The sequence below is a fragment of the Artibeus jamaicensis genome, unplaced genomic scaffold (assembly GCF_021234435.1).
Source record: "Artibeus jamaicensis isolate MK-2021 breed Jamaican fruit bat unplaced genomic scaffold, CSHL_Jam_final contig_559, whole genome shotgun sequence".
NCBI lineage: Eukaryota > Metazoa > Chordata > Mammalia > Chiroptera > Phyllostomidae > Artibeus > Artibeus jamaicensis.
Genome location: NW_026521887.1, coordinates 9,096,338 through 9,112,780, shown reverse-complemented (window position 1 = coordinate 9,112,780; position 16,443 = coordinate 9,096,338). Strand labels below are relative to the sequence as shown.

At 36.2% G+C, this 16,443-nt stretch overlaps 1 protein-coding gene across 2 annotated transcripts in view; it reads right to left on the bottom strand.

The window, feature by feature from the left end:
• NALCN (sodium leak channel, non-selective) overlaps nucleotides 1–16,443 on the bottom strand; it is a 416,515-nt gene that overhangs the window by 279,470 nt on the left and 120,602 nt on the right. For both annotated transcript variants that reach the window (XM_037142536.2, XM_053670341.1), the window contains exons 8-10: nucleotides 14,041–14,183; nucleotides 13,812–13,916; nucleotides 1,726–1,812 (exon numbers count right to left, since the gene is read on the bottom strand). In XM_037142536.2, coding sequence (XP_036998431.2) covers nucleotides 1,726–1,812; nucleotides 13,812–13,916; nucleotides 14,041–14,183 — 335 coding nt within the window. The remainder of the gene's footprint in view (nucleotides 1–1,725; nucleotides 1,813–13,811; nucleotides 13,917–14,040; nucleotides 14,184–16,443) is intronic.

The window sequence follows — 16,443 nt, the reverse complement described above, 5'->3', positions numbered from 1 at the left end:
TATGACTTCCTGAGGAGACTTACCCAGGTCCTCTGGGTTTCCACTTCCTCATCTGTAAAGGCAGGAAGAGCACACCAATCTTTCTACCTCACCCTTAGGTATGAGTCTCGTCCTTAGGCACTCCCATCTCCTCTTGATCTCAGTTTAAATACCTTCTCTGACCTCTTAGCCAAGGATAGCAGACTCCAAAATGTACATTTCCATAGCATCTTGCATTACCTCTTTAAAATCCCATTATTCTTATAACTGCTAGTTCAGTGCTTCTTTTTCTCCTTCCACCATGAAGTTCCTTGTAAGCTCCTTAGGGTGGGGGCTGTACTTGCCTTGTTCAGGACAATTTTAATGTCAATAAATATCACTTGATGGATTACTGAATAACAAATATAAAAATGCTTTTTAAGAAAGATACTACCATCACAACTACAATTGTTGTTATTGTTATTACTCTTAGTAGAATTGTAAGAGTAAAGGTGGTTGTAGTTGAATCATTAGTAGATTGTCAACATAAAATATACAATAAAAAGAAAGACAGAAAATAACATTAACTATTATCAATATTCTTTGAAAACTCTTCCTGTGTTTCTTTCTCTATCCATTTAATGGGTAAAAACAAAATATATATGACTAAGTGGCAATATGGTCCACAATCAACTATAGTCCACAGTAATAGTTCAAAATACTGTATTTTGCTACATAGGTACCAACCCTTGAAACATACATGTCTGCACATGGAGAAAGATCTAAAAAAATTTATATTCTCATTCTAAAGCAGATGAAAAGCACTTCCCCAAATTATGGGAGGGATATGAAGAACTATGCAAAGCAGCCCTTGGGAGAACAGGATTTGTAACTAAAAAACAAAAGGAAGTGAAGAAAGTAAAATTCTCTAGAAGGAAGAATTAGTTTTCTGTTCCTATGGTGGAGCTGCTGGATTTTTCACCCTTAGAGAGAAGGTTAATGGGAGTAGTGAAATGCTATGGAGCAATAGGAGTGCCACTCTTGGGAATGTGACATAGTTTTGAATAAGTGTTACTGATGTCAGAGGACAGGAAAAAGAAACAAAGCAAGAGAAGATGCCAGTGTGGTTGACCAAACAAAACAAGGAGTTTATGGGCCAAAACAAGAAGTTCAAGGAGTTGGGCTTTATGAGGAGCTCAGAGCAGGTGTTAAGTCCGGAAAGTTCATAGGCCAGAGAACTGATGGCCCATCCCCTGATCACTTCCCAGGACTCTGGGAGCCCACCTGCAAGCCCCTCACATTGTATTTGCTGCTGCTGCACTTTGGCTTGGAAACACCTTTATTAAATCAAGTTGCTCAGAGAGCTTGCAGATGCAAAACAACATATTGCCTATTAAAGATATTCCTTCCCAGGTACTTAGTGAAGTACTCAATTATGTAAATTGTGATTGTGACCTCCTGCCCCCACATAACCCAGGCCTTTGTAGAATATATTTATAAGATTTAATATGACAATAAAAATGTTCATTGATTCAAAACTTCTAATGTGCCATTACCTGTGTGGATTTATGCAATAGCTACCAAATCCCCACTGTGTATCTAAAAAATGGTAGGTCCTGGGAATACAAGATGGAGGAAAATACTGTGCCTAACTAAAGGACCACAAATTTAGGGAGATCTAGACTTAGAGAACTGTGGATTTTCTTGTATAAAATAAGAGTCAAAAGCCTTCACTTAGTGGGTTCTAAAAATGGCATTGTCCTGTACCTGGAGGCAGGCTGGGGCACGTCCCTGGGGCTTGTTGACATCCACAGCTACCAGTTGCCATCCTCCTGCAGGGTCTTCATGAAACATCTTCAAGACAGAGAGGGAGATGAGTCAGAGACACTTCATAAAGAACATTAAATACTGAACTCTGTCTCCAGCTTTTTATGTGATCAATGATTTATTTTCTCATGTATTTATATATACATATTTAAATTTTATTATATTTTGATTATGCTATTAAAATTGTCCCACCTTTTTCTCACCTTTATTCCCCTTTGCCCTGTAACCCTCTTCCCACTATCACCCGCACCTTAGTTCATGCCCATGGATCATACATGTAAGTTTTTGGGCTTCTCCATTTTCCATACTATTTGTAACCTCCCCCTGTCTATTTTGTACCTACCATTTATGCCTCTTATTTTCTGTACCTTTCCCCCGTTCATCCCACTCCCTCTTCTCACTTATAACCCTTCATGTGATCTCTATTTCTGTGAATCTGTTCCTGTTGTGGTTGTTTGCTTTGCTCATTTTTGTTTTTGTTTTTTAGGTTCAGTTGTTAATAGTTGTGAGTTTGTTGTCATTTTACTGTTTATAGTTTTCATCTTATTTTTCTTAGATAAGTCCCTTTAACATTTCATATAAGAAGGGCTTTGTGATTATGAACTCCTTTAATATGACCTTATCTGTGAAGCACTTTATCTGCCCTCCCATTCTAAATGATAGCTCTGCTGGACAGAGTAATCTTGGATGTAGGTCCTTGCCTTTCATGACTTCAAATACTTCTCTCCAGCCCCTTCTTGCCTGTAAGGTTTCTTTTGAGAAATCAGCTGACAGTCTTATGGGAACTCATTTGTAGGTAACTGTCTCCTTTCCTCTTGCTCCCTTTAAGATTCTCTCTTTATCTTGAGTAATGTAATTAATTATGAGGTGCCTTAGTGTGTGCTTTCTTGGGTCCAACTTCTTTGGGACTCTCTGAGTTTTCTGGACTTCCTGGAAGTCTATTTCCTTTACCAGATTGGGGAAATTCTCTTTCATCATGTTTTCAAATAAGTTTTCAATTTCTTGCTCTTCCTTTTCTCCTTCTGGTAACCCTATGATCCTGATGTTGGAACTTTTAAACAAGTCCTGGAAGTTCCTAAGTCTCTCCTTATTTTTTTGAATTCTTCTTTCTTGATTCTGTTCTCATCGAATGTTTATTTCTTCCTTCTTTTCCAAATCGTTGATTTCAGCCCTTGTTTCCTTCCGTTCACTGTTGGTTCCCTGTACTTGTTCCCTTATTTCACTTTTTTTAGCCTTCACTTTTTCCTCTATTTTGCAACCATACTCAACTACTTCTGTGAGTAGAAGTAGTTGAGTTACAACTACTTCTGTAATCCTGATTACCAGTGTTTTGACCTCTGCATCTGATAGGTTAGCTATCTCTCCACCACTTAGTTGTATTTTGGGGGTGCTTTGATCAGTTTTCATTTGGATCATATTTCTTTTTCTTGGCATGCCTATTACATAGTAAAAAGTGGAACCTTAGATATTCACCAAGGAAGGGTAACCCACATCACTGCATTGTGGTGCTATTTGTGTGGCAAGGGTCTGAGAGGGAACAGTGCAGTTCACTCCCTCATCTCTTGGTGGTTGACAGTTACTTTCTCTGCTACTGATAAGCAAATTGGGCCTTTCTGGTGCTGATTCCTGGGTGGGTAGTTTTGTGTATGTTCTAACCCTATGGGTCTCTTCAATGAACTCCCCTGTGAGGTTGGGAGTTTCTCCTGCCACCTCAACCCCCATAAGTTTTTACAGCCAGAGGTTTTGAGGCTTTATTTCCCTGCACTGGAATCCTGGGTTATGTGGTCTGTCTCATTCCTCTCATTTTATCCTCACACAAATGTGGGACCATCCACTCTGCCAGCTGCTGCCTCGCCTGTCTTGGTCCTCCAGCTGCTGCCTTGGTGTGAGTCCTCTCCACTCTGTCTGTCTATCTCTGCCCCTTCTAATGGTCTAGATGAATGTTCTTTAACTCCTTGGTTGTTGGACTTCTATACAGTTTTATTTTCTGGCAGTTCTCGTTATTTTTTGTTTTTAAGTTTGTTGTTGTCCTTCTTTTGGTTGTGTGAGGAGGCAAAGTGTATCTACCTATGCCTCCATCTTGGCTGGAAGTCCCTGGACTTATATTTAAAACTTAAGTCATTTCAATTAAGTTCATTTTAACACTGAAAACGTAAATGAATAATAGTAACCAGAATAATGGTAATGACTTGCATATATTAAACATTTGCTATGTATCAGGTCCTTTCTGCCTTATATATTTTGCATGTAATTGCCCAAATGTTCTTCTCCTCAAGACTTTAAAGTAGGAATTTTATCTCCATTGAATTTATTATTACATATTAGATATGAAAGAAATTGAAAATTAAAATGTCAAAGCATTGTATCTGATATTCATTTTTACTAGAAATGTTGAATTTTTATCTTTATTTGGTGTATATTTCTAACTGAGGCAACAGAAAAATAATCTTAAGATAAATAATATAAGAATTGTATATGTGGTGCAGAAATAGAGGCTAATGTTATTTTAATGAAATGAGACAGATATGTCACTTAATAGACTTTGTGAAATTATTTTAACTATGCCAAATTAATCTACTCAAAAGAAATTTTATGTACATGTTAATAAAGGAAAAAGGTAGTTTCTTTTGCTTAAAATACATAAGTGATAAAATTCAGGACAAGACACTACTTACAGTTCAGGATACAAAATCTGACATCCATTGAATTGGCAATTCAGTTTTTTGGATGCCTATGTTATTATCCTACTGCATACTTTACTATCTTAAAAATTAGTCATCTGTCAATACTATACCTGGCTGGAAGATATTTTCCAGTAACATATATTCTTTCCAATTCTTTAGTGGTATGTATGTGCATGCATTGAAGTGATAGTGGGATAATGTGAAATTAAGGATTTTTATTTTTAAGAAAAGATACTACAAGCACTCACTGTTTTCTTCCTCCTAAGCCTTCTGTTTCATATACATAACTAAACATCTCTGCTATGTCCTCATGTTAGTTTGCCTCTGTGTTCCAGAGGGGAATTGTTGATGGAAATATAAGATGATACAAAAATTCTATTACTTAAGATTTATAATTATAACTTCAAACTTTTGGTTAGAGTGGTAGTGGATCATATGCAAAAAAGAAACCTTGCCCTCTATAAAATAAGTGAGGAGGGTTAGAGACAGCACCAAAATTCATAGACCATATATGTATTATTAAAATGTCAAAATGGAGGTGCACGTTTATACAAAGATTGTTTAATCAAGATTGCAATTACAAATTGTCTTTCACAGGTGTCCATTTATAGGATTCTAATTCCCTTTACAATAATTTTTTAAAATTTAATAACATTTATTTAATTCAGTAGATACAAAAATCTCATTTCTATATGTAAAAGAATTATTAATTCATTATTTTGCATTTTGGAGGCCACATCTAGGAACCTGGTAACATTTGGCCTTTAAATCACATCTCAAGTTCTTGGGAGACTTGTGGCTACTGGATTAAGAATGTGCAGCTACAGATGAGTCTCATGAAAACTCAATGACTCCCTCTCCACTACAGCCCTGTCCTCCCCACTCACTCAAGTTTATCACTGCTAGTGTTTCTCCCCTCTCCCTTACCCGCCCCCCTTCTATATCCATTCCTCCCTTGGCTAGAGCTTTTCATCAGCATCTACACATTCTTCTGTTTCCTTTCTTTTCTTTTCTTTTTTTTTAAGATTTTATTTATTTATTTATCTTTAGAGGGGAAGAAGAGAGGGAGAAACATCAATGTATGGTTGCCTTTCATGCGCCCCCTGCTGGGAACTGGCCTGCAGGGAACTGGCTTGCAACCCGGGCATGTGCCCTGACTGGGAATCAAACCACTATTCTCTGGTTCGAAGGCCTGTGGTCAATCCACTGAGCTACACCAGCCAGGTATGTTTCCTTTATTTTCAAGAACAAACAAATTACCTTTCAGTTACTGCAGCTACCAACCTTGTCTGTGGCCATATCTGCAGAAAACTTCTTAAACAAGTAGTTTGCCTCATATCTCCAATTCTCTCCTCTTATAACTTCTCTTAAACATTCTTTCAGCCTCATTTACTCTAAAGCTTCCTCTGCTCGAGGTCCCCAATCATTCCTCCTCTTTGGAGACTTCCCAGTGGCTTCCAGGCCCTGTGGCTGCTGTTCCCCCACCCACAATGGTCAGTCTCTGCTCTGTCTCCTTTGCTCGTTCTTCTCATATTCCCAGTCTCTCAGGCTCAGTCCTTAGTCTTCTTCTTCTGTTTCTCTCTCCACTTACTGTCTTGAATTCTCATCCAGTCTGGTGACTTTCTCTATGACAACGACTCCCCAAACCTGTCTCCCAAACTTCAGTCTTTTGAATCCAGTTGTCCACTCACCATCTTGAAATTAATATATCCAATTCTGATTTTCAGATTTTATATTCCAAACCTTCTCTCAGGTTCCCTTTTCCCCATTGATGGTTACTGCACCCTTCCAGTCACTCAGGACAAAACCTTAGTTAAATCCTCAACCTCCTTTTCAAATTTCTCTCGAACCTGCCAGCCAATGCCTCAGGCAATCCTACCTCTTTCACCTTTAAAATGCATTCAGAATCCAGCCAGAGCCACCCCCATCTAGATTCTAACCTCAGTCCTGCCAGTGTCTGCTCTTGGACACAGAACAACCCCATCCTGGTCACCCAATACACCTCTGGCCTCAGTCCTTGCATCTGAACAAGAAGGGCTGGACTTCATCACAGCCTTATAAATGAGGAGCAAGAGATTGAGCACTCAAATGGAAACATACACCATGTTCACGGATTGGAAGAATTAACATCATCAAAATGTCCATACTACCCAAAGCAATTTACAGATTCAATGCAATACCTATTAAAGTACCAATGGCATATTTCACAGACATAGAACAAACACTTCAAAAATTTATATGGAGCCACAAACGACCCCAAATAGCAGCTGCAATTTTTTAGAAAGAAGAACAAAATAGGAAGGATCACAATACCTGATATCAAGCTATATTACACAGCCACTCTAATCAAAACAGCCTGGTACTGGTATAAAAACAGGTACATAGACCAATGGAACAGAACAGAGAGCCCAGAAATAAACCCAACTCTCTACAGTCAATTAATATTCAACAAAGGGGGCAGTAACATAAAATGGAGTAAAGATAGCCTCTTCAACAAATGGTGTTGGGAGAACTGGACAGCTACCTGCAAAAAAATGAAACTTGAGCACCAACTTACACCATACACCAAAATTAATTCAAGGTGGATAAATATAAGCTGTGACACCATTAAAGTCCTAGAGGGGGACATTGGCAGAAAAATCTGAGATATTTCATGCAGCAACATTTTTACTGATATGTTTGCTAGAGCAAGGAATATAAATGATAGAATAAACAAATGGGATCTCAACAAAATAAAAAGCTTCTGCATGGCTAAAGAAAACAGTATTAAGATAAAAAGACAACCAACTGTATGGGAAAACATATTTGCCAATGACACCTCAGACAAAGGTTTAGTCTGTAAAATATGCAAAGAACTCACAGGACTCCATTCTAAGAAGACAAGCAACCCAATTAAAAAATGGGAAAAAACTTGAACAGATACTTCTCCAAGGAGGACATACAGAGGATCCAGAGACACATGAAGAGATGCTCAATATTGTTAGCTATCAGAGAGATGCAAATTAAAACCACAATGAGATACCACTTTACACCAGTCAGAATGGCTAGCAAAACAAAGCAATGAACAACAAATGTTGGAGAGGTTGTGGGGAAAAGGGGACCCTAGTTCACTGTTGGTGGGATTGCAGTCTGGTACAAGCATTATGAAAAATAGTATGGAATTTCCTCAGAAAACTAAAAATGGACCTACCTTTTGACCCAGCAATTCCATTGCTGGGATTATATGCTAAGAACCGTAAAACACCAATCCAAAAGAACCTATGCACCCAAATGTTCATAGCAGTACAATTTACAATAGCCAAGAGCTGGAAACAACCTAGGTTTCCATCAGTAAATGAATGGATCAAAAAATTGTGGTACATATACACAATGGAATTCTATGCAGCTGAAAGAAAGTAGGAGCTCCTACCCTTTGCAACAGTATGGATGGAACTGGAAAGCATTATGCTGAGTGAAATAAGCCAGGTGTTGAGGGACAAATACCATATGGTCTCATTTTTAACAGGAAGCCAAACAACAAAACATACAAGCAAGCAGAATAAAAACAAAGACACGGAAATGGAGAACGGGGGGATGGTGACCAGAGGGGAGACGGGAGGGAATTTCAGGGGAAAAAGGGAAGGGATTTAGAGGAGCTAATATAAAGGACACATGGACAACAGCTAAGGGGAGTGGAAGTGGGAGGGAGGTGGGGAGAATGGGGGGTGGGCTGGGAAGGGAGTAAAAGGCATAAAACTGTACTTGAAAAATAATTACATAAAAAATTGGTCACAGGGAGGTAAATTAAAGTACAGCATAGGGAATACAGTCAATAATATTGTAATAACTGTGTGGTGTCATACAGGTACTAGACTGATTGGGGTGATCACCTCATAAGTTATATAAATGTCTAAACATTATGCCATACACCTGAAACTAATATAATACTGTACATCAACTGTGTAATTTAAAAATTAAAGAGAAATGTTCTACGAGGGAGGAGGGATACCTCAAGCATCTTAAATATATATTTGGTGAGCATTAATTCATGCTTGTTGAGACCTTTAGAATAATTTTTTTCCTTTTTTATTTAATTATTTTTCAACTATAGTATTCTGTCTTTTACTCCCATCCCAGCCCACACCCCCCATACCCCCTACCTCCCTCCCATTTCCACCCCCCTTAGTTGTTGTCCATGTGTCCTTTATACAAGTTCCTGCAAATCCTTCCCCTTTTTCCCCTGAAATTCCCTCCCCTCTCCCCTTTGTTCGCTGTCCCACTCTTCTCTATTTCAGTGTTGCTGTTTTTATTTTGCTTGCTTGTTTGTTTTGTTGTTTAGCTTCCTGTTAAAGGTGAGATCATATGGTATTTGTCTTTCAACACCTGGCCTATTTCACTCAGCATAATGCTTTCCAGTTCCATCCATGTTGTTGCAAAAGGTAGTAGCTCCTTCTTTCTCTCTGCAGCATAGAATTCCCTTGTGTATATGTACCACAATTTTTTGATCCATTCATTTACTGATGGGCACCTAGGTTGCTTCCATTGCAGACTGGTACAACCATTATGGAAAACAGTATGGAATTTTCTCAGAAAAATAAAAATCAACCTGCCTTTCGACCCAGCAATTCCACTGCTGGGATTATATTCTAAGAATCCTAAAACATCAGTATCAAAGAACCTATGCACCACAATGTTCATAGCAGCACAATTTACAATAGAATAAACTTTTAAAGGTACTTTTAGTGGTAGAATTAAGCACATCTTTCATAAATAGGCTCATTCTGAGTACACATACATTGGTTAAAATGCAAACCTGTTAAAGTGCCTTTTAAAATTCTTGTAAAAATTCCAAGGGTCTCCTTTTAAGGAGAAAAAGACATTTAAGATGAAAGAAAAGGACCAGAGCAGTACTGTCAGTCACTGGCTAACACACCTCTGTATGGATGAGCATCCTATGGTGTCTCATCATGTCACAAATGATCCTTGGGGCATATATTTGCTCTGATAAGTACCAGACCAATTTTCTTTGTTAAATTATTTTTCCAGTATACCAAAATCAAATGAATCTATCTATTTTTTGTAAAAGTTTTCTCTCAGGGTCACTTCTTTGTATAGAATAAAGTGAAGGAAATGCAAAGACACTCCATTTCTCTTGAGTCCTCTGAATTATGAAACAACATTTAGCTTAGTTAATGTGACAGTACCTCTGTGGCATGGATGATGGGATATCTGAAGTCAGGAATCCTTAAGAATTAAGTCTTTAGGGGCACGGGACAAAGGCAGAGGGTTCTACTTGCTCTTCCATATTGCTTTTCATTGTTTTCCAAAGTAAGAAATTTTTTACAGGACCATTAAGCCACACACATGCAAATAAAAAAAAAGGACAAATTATTTTCCTTTTCTAAATTACATACTGACCTATGAGTTGTAAGCAGAGATTTTTTCTATTTTTTTCCTTCCTGATTTTTGGAATATCAATGTGAGAGTTAGAACTAGAACAGAAAACTTAGTCCAAGAGGCAACTTTGGGAATGGAGACTATGCAACGTGGATCAAAAAGTGCAAGGAGTCAGGATTTATGGCAACAGAGACCACCACACCAATTCCAAATTACCTCCTCCAATGTCACAAGAGAGAGAAAGGAACTCTATTTAATATGAGACACTTATTTGGGACTTCTGTCCCTTGCAGCTCACCCATACACACATTCACACACACTCAAACATGCACATGCACACACATAAATGCATAGAAAAGTTCAAATTTATTTGGAAACTTTTATTATGTTTGGATTCTTTCAAAATCAATTGATTTTTTGAAATAAGCAATAGTCATTATTATACAAAATAATGATATTGGACACTTGAGTTCTTTATTAAATGATGTATTCAATGACTCAGCCTCACAAAATTTAATTCTCACATATAACTTCCTATGATGAGTGTACTATTCCATTACTATGTTTTTTGTTAATTAGGAGGAGCTCACCATTGTGCCATGATAGAATAGTCCTTCATAGAAGCTGCTTTCATTAAATTGGTTTCTCATTTATTTTAATGATGTATATTCATGTAAAAACCAATAGTCTTGGGATACAGTAAATACATTTTAACTAAAGTATTGTCTCTGAGCATTATGTTGTACATAGTCTTTTTTGGAGAATAAATTCTTTCTATTTTTGATCACATGGCTTTTCATTTCTGCATTTCTGCTTTAACCCAGCATTGCATATTTATACAAAAGTTGTTTAGGTATTGTAGGAATTCATAGTCCAAGAACTTTCATGGAAGTACAAAGGAAGAAGAAATACCAAAGTGACTTTTTATCTTACATCAACTCTATCCTTAGAAGTCTTTATCTAAATCAGGGAGTATTAATTCACAAAACATGAGCAAGGGAGAGTGCAGAATCAGAGATAATGACAGACCCAAAATTATTTCTGTCTTTAGATAATCAGAATATTTATTTACCAATCCTATAACATGACTCTATTGGACCATGATTCACATATAAAAGTTAGGTATGTATTGGTTGTCAGAGCAAATAATGCCTTGTGTCTCTTATCACTATATATAAAAAAGTAGCCTCATGTGGCCTTAAAGCTTAACAGTTCTTTTCATTCTACTCTAGGCAAAGTAATACAAGCTCTTTTTTACCAGGAATCGGTCTCAATCAGAAAGCCATATGACTACAGCAGCAAATATCTGAGAAATGAGAGTAGAGAGATACTATATCTAGAATAATTTCTACTTTCACATCTGCACATCCCTGCACCCAGTTCTGGGCAAACACCCTTAGCAACTTTTGGCACGGATAGTTCTATTGTTGAGTGACAGAACAAGCCATATATCATGGCTGTGTGAATCTCTTGCACTTTCACCCAGCATCAAACTGAACACGTAGCAACAGTGACCCATGTCTAATAATTATGCGGGTATGAAAGTCACCATTCCAATTGGAGTTCAGGCAAAATAATTATTACTAATCTGAAAATTTTCACATCATTTTCCTGTTATATTTTATATTATGGCCTTCACAAGACCTCTGGCATTACTTTTTCTGTGATTTGTTTCTATGCTGTGACTGAGAGGCAAGTTGCCCCCTTCTGCTTTAAAAAACAAAACAAAACAAAACAAAACAAAACAAAACAAAACAGTTCTTGTCACAACTTGTTTTTGCCTCAGAATAGTTCATATCAGAGTCAATTCCTATTGACAGCCTAAGATGTCAGAAAGCCCCTTCCTTATCCTGTTAATGTGTATAATTTTCTTTCTACCCACACAACCCACCTGGAAAATCCATAGATTTAGATATCATAGGTCCATCAAGGACAAAATACTTTTACCCTTCTCTAAGGATAACATATATAGAAGAACAGAAAATGTTCCATGTACTAGAGAAAGGAGAGAACTGACTTCCTTTCTGAGCAGCTTTGGGCTTTACAATACAATCATTTTGTTTTATTTCCTTGAAGTCTATCTATTTTATTAGAATTAGAAAATTGTGATTTAGTGTTTTAAACCACTGAACAAGGGTTTCTTGTGAATAGAGTATTGTCAGGTTTTACAAATGTAAGAGAATCATGGCAAATGATGTCTCTCCCTTACACACACACACACACACACACACACACACACAGAATCTGGGCCACTTACTGAGTGGCTGAGGGGGATGGGCAGGGCCTGGACCTGTTTCCAGGCAGTGTAAAAGGTGTTTTACCAAGAGCTGCTTCAGGAGCTTTTAGGAGCTAAGCAACTGAATTCTTAGTGACAGCATTTTTCTTAGTGAAGGTTTTTCACAATTCTCTGAATACCTGGACATATTACCACTGAATTACCAACTTACTCTTCCAGATTATGTACAATATTGCATTCAACACTACCTTGCATACCTCTGCTACCTTCACATTTCACTTTATGTTATAATAGCTTACTGATTTGGTGACACTTCCTTGTACTACTTTTCCAACTGTGGTTTTATAAATAAGATTTACTTAATAAGCATAATATGATTTCAAAGACATTTTAGGTCATCTCTCAGGAAAACTGACATAAATTCTGTGCTGAGTTCATAGTTCTATGTTCAATTAATTTCTCCCTATATATATAGACACAGCTGAAAATACACCTTCAAGAGGTTGCCATCCTACTTAAAAGACATGTAAGAATGAACTTGTAACTTTATTATTTCTCATAGTACACTAAAGATATGAGAAGAGAGATAGGAACTAGATGTGGTTGACTTTGAAAAATTTCCTACAGACCATCTGTGAAATAACTTACATAATATTTTAAAAACCTTTCATGAAAGTCTGAATAGCTATTTGTCAAATTGAATAATATTAATATTTGATTTATAATGAATTGGCTAGACAATGCAAACTTTCACAGAATCATAAAGATGTTGAGTGAAGGCTTTTCTAAATATTAGCATGTTTAACAGATTTATGCATAGAATTATTACAAGTCCAATTAGAAGATTTTCAAAATACAATTTATACCTTGAATCTTTCACAAATATCTTTGTATCAGTAGACCTGTATAAGTATTATAAACTTATAAAATAATAGTTAGAAGGCATTCAAATTATTTTATTCTCAATTCATGAATTTTTATTTCTTTCTCTTTTATAAAGATTCATACTAGAAGATATATGAACCCGCTTTTTCTCTAAACATCAAAATAAAAACAAAACCAATATACAAAACAAAACCAAAAAAAAAAAACAAAGTAATTGAATCTGAATTGCCCTCTTATGTGGTAACTATTCTGTTACTTTAGTCAAATTCTAGGGTACTTCCAACTTCTTGGGAGCATAGGAGAACTCTTTGCAATATGTAGTGATTCTTCAAAAATCACAGGCATGCATTTGGTGTTGAGTGGTTTTGTTTGTAATTTACTATACTATATTTTGTTCATTCTGAATGAAATACATTTTCAATTCAAAAAATTTTAATTCTATATATAAGTGCCATTGTATTGGTTTTCAATTACATGAATAAATATTTCTAAAAATGGGAAGTTACACAGTTTCCAAATTTATATGCAAGCCCTTTAAGAACTTCTGATGGCAGAATCAAATCAAAGGCACATGGTAAGTGTGGTGACAATCCTTGTTCTGTATTAAACCCACTCATGGAGCTGATAAAAATACAGATGCCCTTGCCCCAGTCACCCAGAAAGCTTCATTTGGTTCTTTGAGGTTTGGACCGTAGCACTTCTAGTTTTTAATAACTCCTTCAATGAGTCACATTGCATAAGGCAATTATAACAGGGTTCCCACAAGTTCCAAAAAGTCCCACTGATGGTGAAGATGAAAACATCCATATCTGAGTGGGTTGTAACACCATCTCCAAATACTGTACCTGGGTGGTGGCTGTTGAAGTAGTACTGCTTCTTGATCCCCACATTTGTTGAAACTGTACCCTGATTTCTGCAAATGTTTCAATGATTACAGCGATAAACACATTCTGAAAAAAATTACAAACCACATTTACTAAAGACTGGGAATGAGAGAAGGCAATCAAAGACAGACAAAAATTTGCAGAAACTGCCAGAAAACACTGATTTTATTAGGATAAATTTTTACAATACCTTAACAAGCCACGCAAGGAAGAATATGAGAGTGATGAAGTAGAAGTAGGAACGCCAGCGGGGAAAGCTGTCAATTGCTCTGTACATGAGGAAGACCCAGCCTTCCTGGGAAGCAGCCTCATAAACTGTGAAGATGCTGGTGCCTACCAAGAAAGAGAAGAGTGGACTGAATTATGGTAGCAGACTGAATGACATCAAAATCTCATTCAGAAAAACAATCAATATGAATCCATGCTTGTTTTCTCAATGGCAAAATCTCTTCTAAAAGGACTGAAATAACATGGAAAATTTTATTGTTCTTATTCTTAGGATTCTAAAAAAGTTGTTTCTGATTTCCAGCTAGGACAATTTTAATCTCTAACAATAAAATACCTTTATGTCATATCCTTAGCTATTAAGTGCATTTAATGATGTGGAAAAAGAAATAAACATTCAAACCAAGTAATGTTACAATAAAAAGGCATGTATACTATGTAAGCTTGCCACTTGGGGCTTAACACTTGCCATGTGCTGAAGAACATATGCTATAAGTTTAACTAAAATGAAATAAATCTGGAAACTGAGTTTCATTTGAGATCACTTTGTCATTGGGAAACTAAGTAACTTAGGCTCCAACAGTTCAAATGCTGGAGCCTGTATTTGGATTCCATGGTGATTACTAAACACCAAATATAAAGTACTAAGTCATCAAATGGTATTTTGTATTTTATGAGACAATTGTCTCATTGAAAATACTACTTAAAATGGAAAGAAAAAATGAACAACGTGTGGGCAGATTTTTGAGCAAATGGTTAAGAGAACCTAAAATGTCATTCAGGGGAATGACAGTGTTTATAAATTTTAACGATAATATGAAGCACGTTATTGATTCCCCACTTTACAGATGGGAAAACTAAAGCACAAAAAAGTAAGTAATTTGTCTAAGGATTTACTGATAATAATAGGTGAATTAGAATTAACCCAGTCTTTCTGAAATAAAGGAATACATAATTAACTGTGATGATATCCTGCCTCCTGACATCCTTTCTATGGTTTAGTTTTCCCATTTGTAAAATAGGCAAACAATAATAATACTTTCAGTGTTGCAAAGATTAAATGATTACATTTCTTTAAAGGGTTGGCATATGGTGTATACTTAGTAAATTTTGGTGCTATTATTATAAACTTGAAGGTGATTGTTTAATATTACTTTGTGAGAAAACAAAAAGTAATTCTGAATTAAAGTTGTTTATAAGAAAAATGATATATATTGTTACTGAAAGAACTGGTAAAATTGGTATCACAATAAATTCCACTGCTATAAATGTGTTAAACTATTATAGGACATAAAACCAATATCCACTTCTGGTCAAGATGGAGGTGTAGGCAGACATGCTTCGCCTCCTTACACAACCACAAAAAGAAATTACACCTAAATCTCAAAACAACACCCAGAACTGTCAGAAAATCAAATTGTATGAAAGTCTGACAAACAAAGATTTAAAAAGCCACATTTATTCAGACAGGCATCTTTTATAGGGAGTCAAAGCAGCTCTACCTAACACACAGACAAACACAGGGAAACTGCCAAATTGAGAAGACAAAGAAATCTGCCCCAAATGAAAGAACAGAACAAAATTCCAGAGGAAAAAAACTAAACAAAATAGAGATAGCCAACCTATCAGATGCAAAGTTCAAAACATTGATGATCAGGATGCTGAAAAACTCATGAAGTATGGCAACAGCATGAAGAAAGAAATGAAGGTTACACTAAGTGAAATTTAAAAAATATAAAATAGTGAAGGGAAGGAAGGTAGGACTCAAATTAACAAATTGGAACATAAGAAAAAAATAAACATTCAACTAGAAAAGGAAGAAGAAAAAAGAATTGAAAAACAAGGATAGTATAAGAAGACTCTGGGGAATCTCCAAATGTGCCAAAATCCAAATCATAGGAGAAGAGGAAGAACATGCCAGAAAAAGAAGAGGAAGAACAAGAAACTGAAAACATATTTAGAAAAATAATGAAAAAAATAACTTCTTTAATTTGGCCAAGGAAATAGACATACAAGTCCAGGAAGCCAAGAGAGTCTCAAACAAGTTGGACCCAAAAAGGACCATACCAAGACACATAATTAAAATGCCAAAGGTTAAAGATAAAAGGATAATCTTAAAAGCAGCAAGAAAAAAGCAGAGAGTTACCCATAAAAAGAACTACCCATAAATACTGTAAGCTGATTTGTGAAAACAAACTTTGTAGGCAGGAAGGGACTGGCAAAAAGTATTGAAAGTGGTAAGAAGCCAGGGTCTTTTGAAATGGTGTTTCAGGATTCTTAGGGTATAATCCCAGCAGTGGAATTGCTGGGTCAAAAGGCAGCCATTTTTAGTTTTCTGAAGAAATTCTATGCTTTTTTCTAAATAACA